General features: G+C 44.4%; 1 protein-coding gene across 1 annotated transcript; it reads right to left on the reverse strand.

The window, feature by feature from the left end:
- Nucleotides 1-6,675: 6,675 nt before the first annotated feature.
- ZNF830 (zinc finger protein 830) lies at nucleotides 6,676-16,314 on the reverse strand. Its single transcript, XM_078608927.1, has 10 exons — nucleotides 16,012-16,314; nucleotides 14,665-14,764; nucleotides 14,011-14,086; nucleotides 13,293-13,335; nucleotides 12,899-13,110; nucleotides 11,251-11,347; nucleotides 9,933-9,996; nucleotides 8,549-8,629; nucleotides 7,824-7,900; nucleotides 6,676-7,004 (listed from the first exon to the last, which is right to left on the reverse strand). The coding sequence occupies exons 1-10, from the start codon at nucleotides 16,260-16,262 to the stop codon at nucleotides 6,836-6,838; spliced, it is 1,170 nt and encodes a 389-aa protein (XP_078465053.1). The 5' UTR covers nucleotides 16,263-16,314; the 3' UTR covers nucleotides 6,676-6,835.
- Between the last annotated feature and the right edge of the window lie 225 nt (nucleotides 16,315-16,539).

Genomic DNA, 16,539 nt, shown 5'->3' on the forward strand with positions numbered 1-16,539 from the left:
CGCCCCTCCCCGACCACATTCGCCGCTGCGATGTCTCACACCCGCGCGATTTTTCGCAAGAAACTTTCCATCTATGTCTCTCAGAGTTACTCGAAAAACATTCGCTTCGGAGGGCGTTTTTAAAGTTCCGACCGATGTCAGAAAAAAAGAGCCTAAACTTATTTCGTCTGGTATATGAAGTTCAAAACTTTCATGTTTGGTAAAGTGTGAAGTATGTCAATATATAAAACTACACATCTGCTCTATATCTTCTTGGTTCTTTCGGTAAAGTCACGTAGAAGGGAAATAATAAAATAATTTCAGACACTGTCTTTCCGACAGACCTGTTCTTCACCTGAGGACGGATGCTTGCGTTGTGGCCGAAACGTCGTGAGAATAATTTTATTGTTTTATTTTTATTATTTTATTTCCCTTCTACGTGACTTTACCGAAAGAACCAAGAAGATGAATCCCTGCAGTCACGAAAGGTTTACATCGAAATCTGCTCCTTACTTTGCATGCCGCCGTGGTGTGAACGGACACACTGGGCTTCCAATCCAGGGGAACGTCTTAACAATCCCTTTGCGTCTGTCCATCCAGCAGCATAAATGAGTGCACCAGATCGCCGATTGACAGTTCAAATGCGTTGGGGTAAACTGTGGGTAGTCCCACCTCCAAAACGTGTGACCAGCATGGAAGCGTAGGCCAAACACCTCCTAGGAGGGCTTCACAATCGTTCCTTCCAGTGGAGGCCTTTCCCACAGCAGTAGCTTGCGCCTTTGCCCCTGGACTTTACACAGTAAATACATTTAGTTTAATATCCGTCAACTGTAAAGTCACTTTTTTTAAATATAACTCAACGTGACTTTAGAAAACAATATCACCAATTCAGCATGTTACGTGCGTTGTCGCTGCCATCATTTAAGCGATCGCGTGTTTGTTTTAGCATAGTGCTGCGCCGGCCACATGCCTGCCATACAATTAGAAGCACTGTTATAGGCCGGGGCGTGGTCCCAATGCCTCCATGGAGTCTGCATTGCTGCTGGTGTCAGCCTGGCTCAAGTCCAGCGGGGCATCTGGGAACCCAGTGTAACTCTCGCGGCCGGCCAGAGGCGTTGCTGCGTGGTGCAGCAACGCCGTTATTTACGTACTCATGGCATTTAATGAGCACAAGACCATGGTGACCGTGGCCATGTGTCCAGTGTTCACTGTGAACCGGGCCTGCCAGACTGTGAAAATTTGAGCACAATTGGGCTTTTTTATATATATATGTATAAAGAGCTGGTGTGGAATGTGATATAGAAATAAAAAATACTTTCAAAATGTTTGCCCTTTTTCGGGCTACAACTCTGAAAAATTGAGGTGCCCTGGGCTCTTCTGTCTAGAGGGTGTGACATACCGTCTTAGTCAAAGAATTTGGCAGCCTCAAATGTGAAGGGCAATTACTCTGATTCTCACCATCTTGAGGTGGCTGTGTGGCTCACGGGTCAAAGTACTGAGTTGGCACCACCGAGATTCTGAAAAAAGAGATATACAGTATAGCTCAGTGGACCTGACCTCGTAATTTTAAAAAAAGTTGTAATAGTTTAGTTCCTACCACACATAGAAATCCTCTAAATCAGCGTTCATTGCGAGGCCCGCGGGCCACCGGCTGCCCCTGGTGGCCTTTAGTGTGGCCCCTGACGTGTGGGCCCCGGATAAGAGACACATTTGAAAACACCCCCCATAATCGTGCTGCTGTCAAACCCCAATGGTTTCATGTGTGTGGCGGCCCTCACACTGATGATGTCTTATCGGCGAAAGTGACCCCTCCTCTGAAAATTGGTGAAGAACACTGCTCTAAATATACATAACCAAACATCCATAGCAAGCACCTCCTGAAAATTATTCTTGACTCAGTTGATGCTTTCGGGAGTATAAAAAGGATTCATATTATTCTACCATTTCTAGCAGCTTACGCCTGCGTTGGTGTTGGATTAGAGTTGGAACGGTCATTCCTAAGATCAGCATTTTGACCGGACATCCCACATACTTGGTTGTGGATCAGCTTGTTTTTTTTGTCGTGGCCGTGTGTGACTTCTGCTGCCCGCATAGCCCAGGGATTAGGCTTTTTCCAAAGCAGCGCTATATATTATTATTTTCAGCTAATCGTACATTAAACAAATTGGACATCTATTCCATGACACAAAGCACGTTCCGGACAAACCGGAAAATTTGAAATGTCAAGCCACACTCTCTCAACACACTGCAGAGATTTATAGGAAGAGATTTCCATTGTCAAACGAAAAAACGCCGCCCCAATTCCTTATGGAGCATGTCCTGCTGTCAACATTATTATTTCGGCCCTCACTTGCGCAGGCCAGCCTTGCTTAACCCCAAATAACACTCTCTCCTTCCTGCGTCCCATCAGCTTCACCTGATAAAACTCCCCCAGCGGCAAACAGTCACAAGCACTGTGTGTAAAAAAATCCAATATTCCTGCTAACATATTTACAATGTTATCTGTTTTTACAACTGCTAAAATTAGCACACATCGATTTAAACTAAACATTATTAAAGGAACTCGATGTTCAAAACAAACTATCCAGTGAACCCTGGAGTGGGGGAAGAGTGGCATGAAATCACTGCATTCCACTGTCGGAGGAAAATGTGTTCCGCATGAATACAAAAACGTGATTTCCACTCCTTAATAAAAGCTTATATAATACAACTGTTTTTGCAATAGATATTAAAGCATACATATCATATTTTTCAAATCACCTGAAGTATACCCAACCACTTCAAATCTCAGACGCTAGGCAGGATTGGGCCTGCACCATGCTTAAGTGGGATAAAAGTTGTTATTGGCTAGAGGGCTAAGCAGTGCACAGCCGCAGCAAAGGACAGTGCAGAATAATCCATTGTTGTGCGGTTCTTCTATGCTCCCTGAGTTCATCAAACCGTGCCGTCCTGTGGGAAGTACAGTCAAATAACTCCCACGACCTGGGTGGCGTGGGAAGGCCCTCCTACAGTGGCTGATCACAGCATACAGGTTTCCGTCACTTTAAAAAGGACACAAAACAAAATCGGGTAGCTGTCACCCAACCCACAATGCACTTCGTAAGACAGATGCCTGTCAAGTAGCGCACACAGGAGCGTACAGTTCACACCACAATGTTGTTCCACGTCCGACCACACAGGCACATGAGTCAAATCAAACCACATTGAGATAATTTTGGGTAAAAGAGGTTAACCACACAGACATGAAATCTCACGAACCGAACCCCGCATGAAGTGAGGGAAACCTGGATGATAAAATAATCGGACATTTTTGGCCACAGCCCTCTCCCTTCACCAGGGGTGTCTTGCCACGAGTGTCCACGTGCAGTTTGTCCCAGGACCCAGGCGTGAAGTGGAAGCGATGATGTGAATAGCCTCGTTGTGTGGAGTCGCACATTCCTGTCCCTGCAACGCGTGGAAAATTTGACTTCGCCAGCAACAGCTGCCCATGTCTGCTCTCCAGTCATCTTTTTCACTCAATTGACTCTTTCATTCAATCCACGTTTTATTCTTCTCTTCGTTCGTTCGTTCGTGGATTCTAGCCGGCAACGTCTAGAACTCTAGAATAACGATGACTTTGTCGATTGTTAGCGTCTACGTTAATGCACAACCGTTGCCCGGCTTGGCCAGGAGATCGCGTGCACCGCATTCCCCACGCATGTGTCCTGACCCTGCAACGTGGCACATTTCGCGGAGTTCACATGGAAACGCGTCAACACTGGGAGGCTGGGAGCACCGAGCCTGAATTCCAACGTGTCACCGACGGGCAGTTACACGTAGGGCGGTCGGATTTGCATTCCGAAACCTTAAGTTGAGGAAAGCCTCACCGAGTCTTCAAGACACCGATTTCCAAGGTGGCTCAGGGAGTTGGAGCTCTGAGCTGCCACTGCAGAGGGCCTCCGTTTGAATCTGAGCAGCCGGCTGATGAAAGCGGGTTCTCAACTGTAGCAGGTTAATCGTCTCAGCCTGCTCCCCAATGACTGCACACCAAAAAAACATCGCATCCAATGCAGTTTTCCACTTAATTTGGCCTATTCCAAGTCAGTTAGACATGCAATGGGAAATATTCGCAGGAAATTAAAGGTGGGTCCCTAATATGGATAAAGCAATCGACTTAAGTGGCCTCTTAGGCAGTTCTGTAATGCCATCTTTCAGCGGTATCCTCCGAGAATTCCAATTTGAAACTTCTGTGTCGCGACATGACAGCAAGAGCACAATTTGAATGTAACTCAAAATATATTGAAGACAGTATTTTCTTTTTCAGTATTTTCATATTTCGTTCTGTTTGGGATGTTAAGACAAATATTTTTTTAGGGTTTCTGAGTATTCTTGTTTTCATTATGAGGAAAACAGGAGTGTCTAAAGAAAGCCCTTGTATATGATGGATCATGCAAATAAGATAAGTGCCTCAGATAATGTTTTTGTATGGATTTCCATATAAAAACACACGCATGAATACCGGTAGGAGTGGAATTTCTCGGGCCCGCGAGGGAATTCATTCAAAAAACATTTACAAACAGTAAGGTTCTGTTGACCTGAGTTGGGGCACTCTGCGGTCGTTTATAATAACCACCACGCGTTCATATGAAAGCTCATGCCGACTACGATCAATTGAAAGCTCATGCCGACTACGATCAATCGTGCAACCTGCGTCAACGATTAAACCATCTATGCTCAACGCGCCAGATAATTATGCACGCATTAGATTAAAGATGCATACATTTTCATTTGGGGGAAGCGGTGGCACGGTGTTTTTTCTGCACACTGCGCTGTGAACCTGGTGACCCAACTTCAATTTCTGGTCACTGATAACAACAATGGCGAGTGACATCCAAACCGGGCTTGGTTCTAAGCACAGCACAAACCTGCAGTGACCTACGCTGTAAAGTACAACGGGCAACCACCAATGGCCAAAAGGGTGTAGGGAGGCCTTGATAAAAAAAAAGGGCTATAAAGTTTCCACGTTCAGTTTTATATTAAAAACACATTTGCTCTGGAAATGCTTCCCGTAAAGATCTGCTGGCATGTATCTAGAATGCAATGTCATAGGCCATCATTTGCCATATTGTCTCAACAGGTGGCATCAGCCCTGTCACAACTCCTATGCGTGGCAAGCTCGTGTTGCAGCATGCCCAGATACCTTTCTAAAATTTACTCATAAGCTCATGGATCCAACAATAAAGTTATGTGTACTGTAACGAACGTACACAGTCTCTGGCGATCAATGGCACTTGGCTTTAAACAACAGAAATGTATTTCACAATTGGGCAGATGAGACAAACCCTTGTGAATTAATCTTTGAGTTGAAGAACTGATAACACACATGTTAAATCTTGACTTAAAAGCTTTCGCGTCTGCAGGAATTCATATTCTTTGGGTGTTTCGGTAAAGTAGCGTAGATAGGTTCGAAAAAAAATAATAAATTCCAGATGACGACCGCTTGTGTTGCGATCAAAACGTAATAGTTTTTTGCTATTTTCTTTGAACCTATCTACGTGACTTTACCGAAAGACCCAAAAAATATGAACACAAATATTGACAAAACGCACATGCAGGCACATATAAACACCTGGCTCAGCTCTGCCAAGTAACGTCTCTTTAACGATATAATCAGTCTTACCCTTCCGAAACGGAATTACGCCAGTAACGGTTATCCTGTTAGTGTGAACGAAATGGGACGAACAAAAATAAATACATGAAAGTCGACGAGCAGCAAGTCTTCCTGCGAGAGTTCACAGCACCGCCCAGCACGCACGCTATTTATAGCCAGCGTCATTCGTGTCCTGGCCATGGGCCACTGCAGAGCATCGCCATGCCGCATACTTTGGCCCAGGTCTTACCCCTGGAGCGGAGCAAGGTTGGCCGAATGTTAGCTGATCAGCACAGGGTTGCGATCCACAAGTATTAAGTGACTCGCCTTTTGCCCGTTGTCCAAGGACAGGTGTATTGCAGTAAATCTGAAACTTGCAAGTGAAAAGCAGACCGCGACGTGATATATTCATTGCATCAATGCGTGTGCACTTTGGCGGTGACACAGACCTATTTAATTTAAAGGTTATAATCCCTTGTTCATCACGACGTCCTTTTTACTTTGATATCTCAACAGCGTTACGGAGATCGCATGACGTGAGGGTTCTGCCTTTGTAGTGAGGGTTGTGAGTTGACGCCGAGGAGGGGGTAGGAGGCACCTTGGCCCCCCATGTGGAGTGACGTCAGCTGCTAATTATTATGAAGGGGGGGGGGGGGGTGCCCATTGGAGGAAGTTACCTTATAATGATAATTAATGAGGGAGGCTGAATGATGTGGAGTGACGTCACCTGCTCATGATTATTGAGGGAGGGATCCATTTGGAGGACATAACCTGCTAATGATTAGTGATGAGGGAGGGGGGGCAGTACTCCATATTGAGTGACGTCACCCGCTCATGATGAGGGGTGGGGGGGGTGTCCATTTGGAGGACGTCACCTGTGCATGATTAATAAGGGGGGCTGGTCGATGTGGAGTGACATCACGAGCGTTAAGGACAGACATTCCTGGGTGATTATAATCGGTATATCATGAACTACAACAATAATTACAACAGTACAAATAAGCGCTCACAAAGCAAACCGATGAAGGAAGAAAAAAAAAACTTGCACCAAGAAGATGATTACAAAATTCCATTTCTTCAACTTTATTATTTACATGGTTACAAACACATGATCAAAAGGGCAAGTAATCTCTTAGATGAACCATACTACACACCAGGTGAGCAACTGTCCTTTACACAGATCATATCACAAACTCAGAAATATTGTACAGCAATTGCACATGGACATCACAGCCACGTGCCTTTAGCCCTCCAATCACCAGACAAGAAGTTCCGTAGCTCCTCGTCATCATCGTCCTCTTCGTCTGCATTGTCCCGGTCCGCCAGCGTGTCCTTGAGCTTCTCTTTGAGCGAGTGGCGCTTGTCGAGCAGCATCTCGACGCGACGGTAGCACTCGCTGGCGCACAAAGCGGCGGGCACAGGGGCAGGGGGAGACATCGTCGGACTCTACAGCGGTGCAGCTCACAAGCAAGCCACCACAACTACAGGTCACAATGTCCACGGTGGAAGGTGTGAGAAATACACAATAGACATTGATAACTGCCTCTTCAAATGTCATTTAGAAAAGTTTGAAAGCTTAACTTTGCCATTGTTACTATTAAAACTATATTCTTTGGGTCTTTCGGTAAAGCCTCAGCAGCTCTCCCGCTATATTTTTTCACCTGATGACGATTGCTTGTGTTGTGATCGAAACGTCGTGATATTATTATTATTTTGTATTATTTTTTAGATCTACGTGGCTTTCGCGAAAGACCCAAAGAATATGAATTCCTGCAGTCACAAAAGCTTTAAGTTACTATTAACAATAAACTCTTAAAATATTTTTATTTTACCAGGTAAGGCCCACTGAGCGCTGTAGCTCTTTTTCACAAACGACTTGGCCACAAATGATAACTCAATAGTGGCTTATCACAGGGAATTTTTGTTAAACCAGCCAAATACTCGAAATGCATGTTTCTCAATGTGGCGATAAAAACTTGAGAACCCTGAGAAAAATACACACGACTATGGGGAGAACATACAAACTCGAAATATACAGAGGATGTCACGGTCGGGATCAAACCCACAACTTCCTGTATAATACCAGGCGAGGTAGTTGCCAATTTTAAAAGGGGGGATGATGATGTCTCCTTTTCCTAGTAAGTGCCACACCAGCCCGATTGCCGAGACACACAGGCACCCTGGATGTTCGTAACATGCGCTTGCTTGCACTCACATCTGCTCGTCTATCTCCTTAATCTGCCGCTCCACTCGGACCTCCTCGTCATCCTCCGCCTGCAGCGCCTCCGACACCTGTGGGCGCACAGCAGTCGCCGCATGGTGATGTCGCTCACGTGAGCAGCCGGGAAATCTTAACACGGCATTTCTATAGCGTCTAAATGCAATCTCATTTAAAAACACTTGATAAAAATGGAAGAACAAAAAATTACATTTTTATGGAAGGGCAAAAAGAGGGGCTCAGGGAAGGGAAACATGGGAGAGAGGAGAGAGCAACACCACGGCACAGCCTGGGAACAAACAACCGCGGCCCAGAACTAACAACGAGCCCCAGGTACAGCCGAGGCAGCCAGGGCAGCACCAACAATTCCGATGGCATGCTTTGAGGGGCCAGAGCCCTTCAGCAAAGAACCCCACAGGGCATCCGGTGAACAGCATCATCCACGTCACTAATTTGGGCACGACGGAAATCCTGGCTCCCAAGAATTAGGTGCCTGCATTTTTAGTGTAAACATTTATTTTGATGGAAAGGATATCCTTGTAAGAACATAGGAACAACAGTACTCATGTCAACACTATAGTTGTATATAAAAGCACACGTACATAAACAAAACATACACCGTCAACATGAGCACTACCATTGTTAGCCGCATGAAGGACACACATATAGACATAAGTGTGCACAAACAGGCACTTGGTAACACCATGCGGTGCAGTCCCCACCATGGTCTGCTGCCTCATCTCTTTCTGGAATTCTTCCCACTCCTTCTCCATCTGCTCTTTGGGGAGATTTACCTTCCGTACCTGCAAGACACGAACAAAGCACCGTCACCGGGGCAGCCACAAAGCAAGCGGAGTAACGGCAGAGTGACGTGGAGAAGGGACCATGTCAAGTGACACAGCCTTCTATCAAACTGCGACACACAACGCGAACAATCGTATCCGTTTATGTAAAAAGCAAAACACGGACCCTTGTGATAAGACATTGATTATTTTATCATAAACATGTTTTAAAGTGTTTAGGAAAGCATGAACACAAGCCCGCCGCACGTCAGTGCATTTTCCCATTGCTTTATGGCTGTTGACACACACATGGAGAGTAATGGCAGTGGAGTGTTGCCTTTGCCATACTCACGAACAAACTATACTGTTCTTTGCATGGATGGGGTCTTGGAATTTTGCTTACACATCAATTCTGGCTATGTTACATACCGACTTCCCAAAAATGTACATGTAACTTAGTGTGATTCAACAAACTAAAGGTGGACCTATAAGACACAGCAAAATAAAGCAACCTCCAAAACAATTAAAATGATCCGTGTCTAATGCCCACACCTGTGCAGCATTCCAAAAGTGTACACAGGGCCATATGTTAGCAATGAAACTGTGGAGGAATCCAATTAGTCATGGGGGTGCAGAATTCTGTTTCACCCCCCCCATCTCACAAGCCCTCCTCTCCCCTGCTGTTAGTGGACGGAACTATGAAAACAGTGCAAGGCCCGCAACAGACTTAACAAAACGAAGCAGGTATTTATAGGAGTTACATACAACTTCTGAAAACAGCACTTTACCAACAGTACAGCATAAGTACATTCAATAGTATGTACCGGGAATGTAATTTATTATTCTGAAAAGAGAAACAAAAAATTGAGGGCTGTGAACACCGCACAAAGCAAGAGGGTCATGGTGACACATCAAATGGAATCTACACATAGCTGTACAAAAGATTAACATGAACGTAACATCCAACATTTGCTTGAGTTGGCTTAAGTGTGTGTAAACTATGCATGCAAATGAGTCGCTTGTCCATCTACTGCTGGATGACCAGTCTCATCCACATGTGGAGCCCATTACCTCTTGCCCTTGGCAGCTACAAAGTTCTGAGATTCAATCCTTATTTTTGGTGTCCTCTCATGGATACCAGATGCAGTGGTCATTGAATTTCACTCGGGTTCATGAGAAAAACAATACCGTTCAATAGCCTACATTGCCTACAAATCACGGGGATACTTCCAGAATACAGCGGCCATAATATGCATAAGCACCATTACATATTCAAGCATTACTCTGAAATGTATATGTGCTTATTAAATGTTCCAGCACTTACCTTCGCATCCATCACTGGATCATCAAAAAACCCTTCTGGTAATGCTTCAACGGTATTTTCTTTCCTAAGCCGCGTAAGCAATGGAGGGTAAGTTAAATGAACAATTCACGCGCAATTTCCTCTGCACTAAAAATTACATTTAATTATTACAAAGCAGCCCTGCCCCCGTTTTCCGCAGCACTTACTTTGCAGTTGCAACATGCAACAGAAATACTTTTAATAAGTAGAATATTTTTACTGTAATTGACCTTTATTACTACATTAAGTCAGACTTAAAATTCTGTAGTTCAAACTAATTGTATTAAGGTTCAGTTTTTTCTAGCTTCATCTCTTTCTTGCCTTTAAAACCCCAAGCGATTGACACCGCTACATTCCCCACTGCCTAAGCAAGAAAGGTCAACAAAATAATTCTCAACCACGCGGTTGTTAACTGATTAGAAACACTAAACATTAATGCATGTCCCAGCGGCACAAGACATTCTCCAGCCTTCTCTGGTATTTGTTACATGGGCAACAAGCCTCGAAAAATAATCCAAGAACGATTGCTGCAAGAATTGTCCACGCTGGAAGTTTGTTAAATATTGCATTTCAGTGTAGGAATGCAGAATTTTACTACGCAAAATCTGTATCAGTTGTTGCCAAGTATAACTGATGTTTAGCGGTAATGCCAAGAAAAACATTAACACTTTTGCAATTAGCCCTTTGCTGGGTTGAAAATTACCACCTGGGTGAGAATTTTATAGAAACCAGTGACCAAAATAAATGCATTTTTGGTCAAGTGCAACCACTTAAATCATTAATCAACTGCACTGTATACGAAGTTGATAAGAACATCGTTCGCTGCTCGTTTGTAAAGTTGTTTCTCACCAGCGTTGTTTACCAGCGTTGTTTACCAGGGTTGTTTACCAGTGTTGTTGCTGTGTTGCAGAATTTCAACGGGAGGCATTTAGAACGCGTGGCCAATATCATTCCATGAGAAATGTATCACTATCACATCGTTAATGAGATGCATATCGTTGTTAAAGCACTCTGGGATATGTGTTTCGTTTAAGAATGATGTTGCAGTGGTTGTTTTGAAGTTGTCATTTACACCATTTGAATACAAACGAACAGATGTTTGGTAGCCGACTGCCAAAAGCTTGGCTTAAAACTCTTAACCCAAACATTCCCAGGTTATCGCTAAAATTTTAAACAGAATGCATGTTTAGATTTTTTAAACGAGAAGATAGATGAAAATTAACATAAATTAATAAGCTTTCAATCTAACAACGCTCAACACCCTTTAAAATTAATCACAAAGTGCCGTGTGGAAACTTACGGCTTCTCTGCCTTCACCTCCATTTCTCCGGCCTTGGTGATTGTTCCCGAGTGGGACACAGGAGGTGGTGGTGCAGCAGCGCCAGAGTGAAACGAACCTGTAAAAGTTATTCAATGGGAGGAAAAACGTGCAGATTTTAACAACAAAAACGCCATAAAATGACATCATTTAGTGAGAATCGCCTGATTTTTTTCAAGATAAGAATCATTGCGGTCAGCACAATTATTTTTAAGCAAGCCTTTGTGCTATTGTTTGTTTTTCAATGGACAATAACTGGTAAGTACTTGTGCATGTAAGCATTAAATATTACATTCATTAAATACTATTTAATGAAGAATGCAAAGTCAACAGGATTTAAGCTGTAATACATTCAAAGTCTGTGTAATTTAACCTCGTAAACATGGTTGTTCAACGATTTCTAGTTTCCCCTGCTGTATTATGCAAAGAATGTCCATCAAAATGTGTCACAGCACATGGTCACTGCTGCTCCAAGTCTTATAAAATATAAAGGCAAAAAATATAATTAAGTCTTCAAATAAAAAACAACACACATTGCACATGCCAACACCTTCTGTTCTAAAACAACTCCAGTATGCCAAACTAGGGCGCTACTAAACCTTACACGGTGCATAGTGATTACGGTTAAGGGCATGTCTGTTGTGGGAAAGGCTGTTTAAAATTCCATTTACATTGTTTTACTGTTTTGAATTTACTCAGTTAAGGAGCTACTTGCAAGAGAAACACTGTTAGGCCACGGTGGTATACAGGAGGCCATGGGTTCGATCCCGACCGTGATGCTTGTGGTCACGAGGATTTTTCTCTGGGTCCTCCCGTTTTTCCCTCCAAATTTAGAAACATGCGTTTAGAGTATTTGGCTGCTATAAATGTCCACATGATAAGCCACTTCGTTGAGCTATCATTTGTGGCCAGGTTGCTTCTGAAAAAGTGCTGTATAGCTCAGTGGGCCTGACCTCATAAAATAGTTTAGTTTTAGTCATTTATATATATATAAAGTGTAGTTTTAGTTTCGTACATGTTATTACTATAATTTAAACGTATGCTGTGAGTAGCAGAGGGCAGTGTTGCAAAATCTATTACTGTACAGCAATTGAATGCTCCCCCAGACTTCTACTCCTCCGTCTTCAGCAACCCACACTGACGACCATGTGGAAGTATAAACTACAAACACATTCCTGCGGAGGGAGCTGGTAGGAACGTTGGGTTGCGCGGTCAATGGCCAGGGTCAACGGCGGCGTGGTGTATTCTGCAAATACGGCCGACTGAGGGCGGGCACAAGCCAGCGTGAGTAGGTTAAACGTTGAGTTTTATAAGGGCACCACGGGGTGACCAGCCCCTCCCCACCCCTCCCACCCCCCACCTAGTCCCACCCTCCCCACTTAGCCCCTCCCCAACCTTTCCCTCGCCACCCAGCCCATCCCCACCCTCCCCTCCCCACCCTCCCTCCCAGCCCCTCCCTGCACGACGGACGGACACAATAATCCACTATGGGCTGGTGTAACCAGGAGGTTCCTACCAGTATCAAACAGCTACAACTGGAAGCATGGTATGAGAAGGGCCTCATCCAACAGTATATTAACAACGGGCTGTACGTGTACTATTTAAATGTGTGATGGAATACGGTACTTACCACCTGGAAGGCTGCTGGCTGCAGAGTTTGTGTTGTTGCTGGTGGGTTTGCCATCTTCCTCCCCTTTGCATTCTTCTTTGACTGCATCTTCATCATCGTCGTCGTCATCATCGTCATCATCATCGTCTTCATCATCATACCCTCCTATGAGCGAAGACTTCTTTGACAGTGGTGGAGCTGCCGCTGACTTGTCAAAAGATTTTCCCGAAAGCCTGAAAGCAAAATTGGTAATCTAAACACGTGAATTTGTATCAATGAGAAACCTTTTTTAAATTAAAGTAGGAATTGCTTGAATTGCAATTAAATGTAACAAATGCGCATTTCAAATGTGATTTCATATTTGCAGGTAATTTCAAAAACAACAACAACACAAAATTCTACTTTTGGAACATACCCAGCAGCTTGTGAAGAAGAAGTCTGACCAACATTATCATTGACTAAAAGAAACAAGAAAATAACAATTCAAGTTGAACATACTGGAAGCCAGCGCGACACATCTAGCAGCAGCCAATAAGCCATTTGGTACAACAAATTATACACTGCATCACATGAATAATAATTTCAACATGTAATGTGCACAGTATGAATTCACTCTTGGAAGACGAAGAATAATTTGGAGAGCACGAGGTACCACAGACCAACAGGATGGATGCCATTCGATAAGCCGGCACCAACAATTGTCCAAACACTGTGGTCCTCTATACATTATTTATCGGCTAATGAATGAACACTTATACGTGGGAGGAAATCAGAACACATTGGGAGATAAGCCACGCATGCGTGGAGGGAACACTATATCCCACACAGGCGGAACAGATGTTCAAGTATTTTGCTGTACTGCCTTGCGGCAAGCCAGGGATGATGGCACCTCGACACTCGCGGGGAGGTAGTTTCACAACATTCGTGTGAACCACCAACCCTCGCCTCCAGTGCTGGATCACAGCAAGCATGCGCCACCACCGCCCGGCTAAGAGTAGAGCATTCAAATTTGGGGCACACGTGTTGCACATCATTTGTAAATGCAAGTTTACTTCAGGCAGCCATATATTGTAGTAGAACTATGTGAGGGTTGTGAATGAGTAATAAAACATTCGTTGTAAAGTATTCCTTACCACTGGGATGCTTCCTTTTCTGTGGGAGCTGGGCGACTGTAGGTGTCGTTGAATTCTTCTTTGCATCGGCAATGTTCTAAACGAGTGCCAGAAATGTCACCACTCAAATAGAACACTTGTGATAACACAAAGCGATATTTTATGTGTGCCAAGATCACCCGGTACATCAAATTATATCTGCATTATAAAGGTCTTGTAAGAGCAAACCATTAATTTCCTATACTGGTCAACAACGCCTTACTTTTCAAAAAGTCAACAGAAAAAACCTCTACACTTTACATCACCTTAGTCAACAAATAGTCCGACGCATGTACGTGGATGTTTAATCTGGCACTGATCTGTGAAAACAGTTATGGTTTCATCTTTGCACGCGTATGTTTACTGAACAATGAGTTTAACATGTTTAATTGTAATTATTATGCTTTATTTAACTGATTGATCACTCAGTTTTGTATTTCCATTGTTATTTTTTTGTCGTGGTTTTCATAGAAGCCCTCTTGGGTTTCCACAACCTCGCCTGCACGCCTTTTTTTATTTGCACAGTCTTTCGCTTCTTTTTTAATGCAAATAAACAATACAAACAGTCGAAGATTGGCACCTCCAAGTGACATGAAGCTAACGATAAACCAAAGAGATGATCAATGGACTCCTCACCTCCTTGTGCAACTTTCCCAAAATGTGCGTCTGCCAGAGTAGCTCGCTCTTGATTGGAATGTTGCAAACGACGCAGTAAAGGTGGCCCAGGCTGTTGTACGTGATTAGCGTCCACGTCAAGGAATCACATTTCATCGACTCAACACAGAACATCGCAGCAAAACCATGCGCTGTATGCACACGGATACAGAGACCTACACTTTGTTCATGCACATCACTTCCTGTTATGAAACATTTCAATAGTGCATCATTCTTAACGCACAGCTACCTTCGTAATACAGTGATGCATTATAATAATTGGTTTTTTACCCTTTTATCTGGCAACAAAACTGACACCTTTTTTACAAGGAGTCATGTTTGCATAGACCACAATATCTCCAGTCGTAATGCAAACAAAAAACACAACTCTGATAATGTATGCACTGTCCTTGAGATTGATTGGTCCACACCCGAGACAGCTTGCCTTAGAGCCTAGTCTCACATGGGTTGGACCAGATGACGCCAAAAGGCGCACAACTCAATGACAATGCACCATCAGAGTATGAGAGCTCGGGGTAAGCATTTACACCATTGGACCAATCAATTTCAAGGACAGTGCATACATTATCAGAGTTATGTTTTTTGTTTGCATTCCGACTGCAGGTATTGTGGTCAATGCAAACATGACTCCTTGTAAAAAAAAGGTGTCAGTTTTGTTGTCAGATAAAACGGTAAAAAAACCAATTATCATATTTTGCTACTGGCAAATGAAGTTCAAATGGCAGTGATGCATTGTTTCATATTTGCAAACTCATAATGCAAAATATATATAAGCATAACTCTGTTCTGTCTCCACATACAAATGTGTTTCAGTCCAGCAGACGTTTCATTGCCTTTCCATGGCAATGTTATTAAGCCAATAGTCCGGTGAGCTCGTTAAAGGCATATAAACTGTACTGTCATGCATCTACGTGATGTCCTGCCCGCCTGTGTGTCATGTGAAATTAGTAAACATGTAGTTAACATACGATGGTCACGCGTGTTTAGAATGCGGATAAAGCCACAGCGCAGTCGACCGCCTGCGGTGGTGACACTTCGCGTTTCATGTCGTACGCGATGCGCACGGCTGCCAGGGCGATCCACGTTGTATTACGACTATTACGAGGTTCCTGGCGGTGTTATATTCAGTGCTATCTTTGTCGTGACTCGGTGGTCACCTTGACCGATCACTGCCTCCAACCCTCCCAACAGCCCCTTAGCACCAGCGCGGTAAAGTATGGCCAAGACAGTCAACAACAACAGGCGGAGTGGTGACCACGTCCTGCCCTCAACGTCGCCGTGAAGACAACAACGACAGGCGGAGGATATCTGGCGAGCGGGGAGTCGATGCGCTTGGTGACGGCGGCCGCCGAGCGCTGCTTCTCCCGCTGCTTTTCCCGCATGAGTCGCCTCAGGTCCTCCTGCTTCACCGGCTGCTTCATCGGCTGCTTCGTCCCCGTCGTCTTCGCCGCCGCCGCCGCCTTCTTCGTCTTCACCGGAGGCGCCATCGTCGCTCGCGTCGCCTCCTCGCTGCGCCCTCGGCGCTCGCGCGGTGACGACGACGACGCCGCCGCCGCCATCTTGCTCAGGGACGGGCGATGACGTCACGCGAATTTAGACGGGGTCTGCCCCGCCCCCTATCCCTAATTAAAGAACGTGGCTTTAAAACACTCAACACTCTAAATACACAGCAGCAGGCGTCAGGGTCGGTATAGAACCCGCGAACTCCTGTATACCAGGCGAGGGAGTTAACAGCTCCTAGCCACTGTGATGATGATGAGAGAGACACAGACCTGTAGACCAGGCGAAGGAGTTAACATCTCATAGCCACCGTGATGATGATGATGTAGAAAATCG

The sequence above is a fragment of the Lampetra planeri genome, chromosome 31 (genome assembly GCF_965212315.1).
Source record: "Lampetra planeri chromosome 31, kcLamPlan1.2.h2, whole genome shotgun sequence".
Classification (NCBI taxonomy): domain Eukaryota; kingdom Metazoa; phylum Chordata; class Hyperoartia; order Petromyzontiformes; family Petromyzontidae; genus Lampetra; species Lampetra planeri.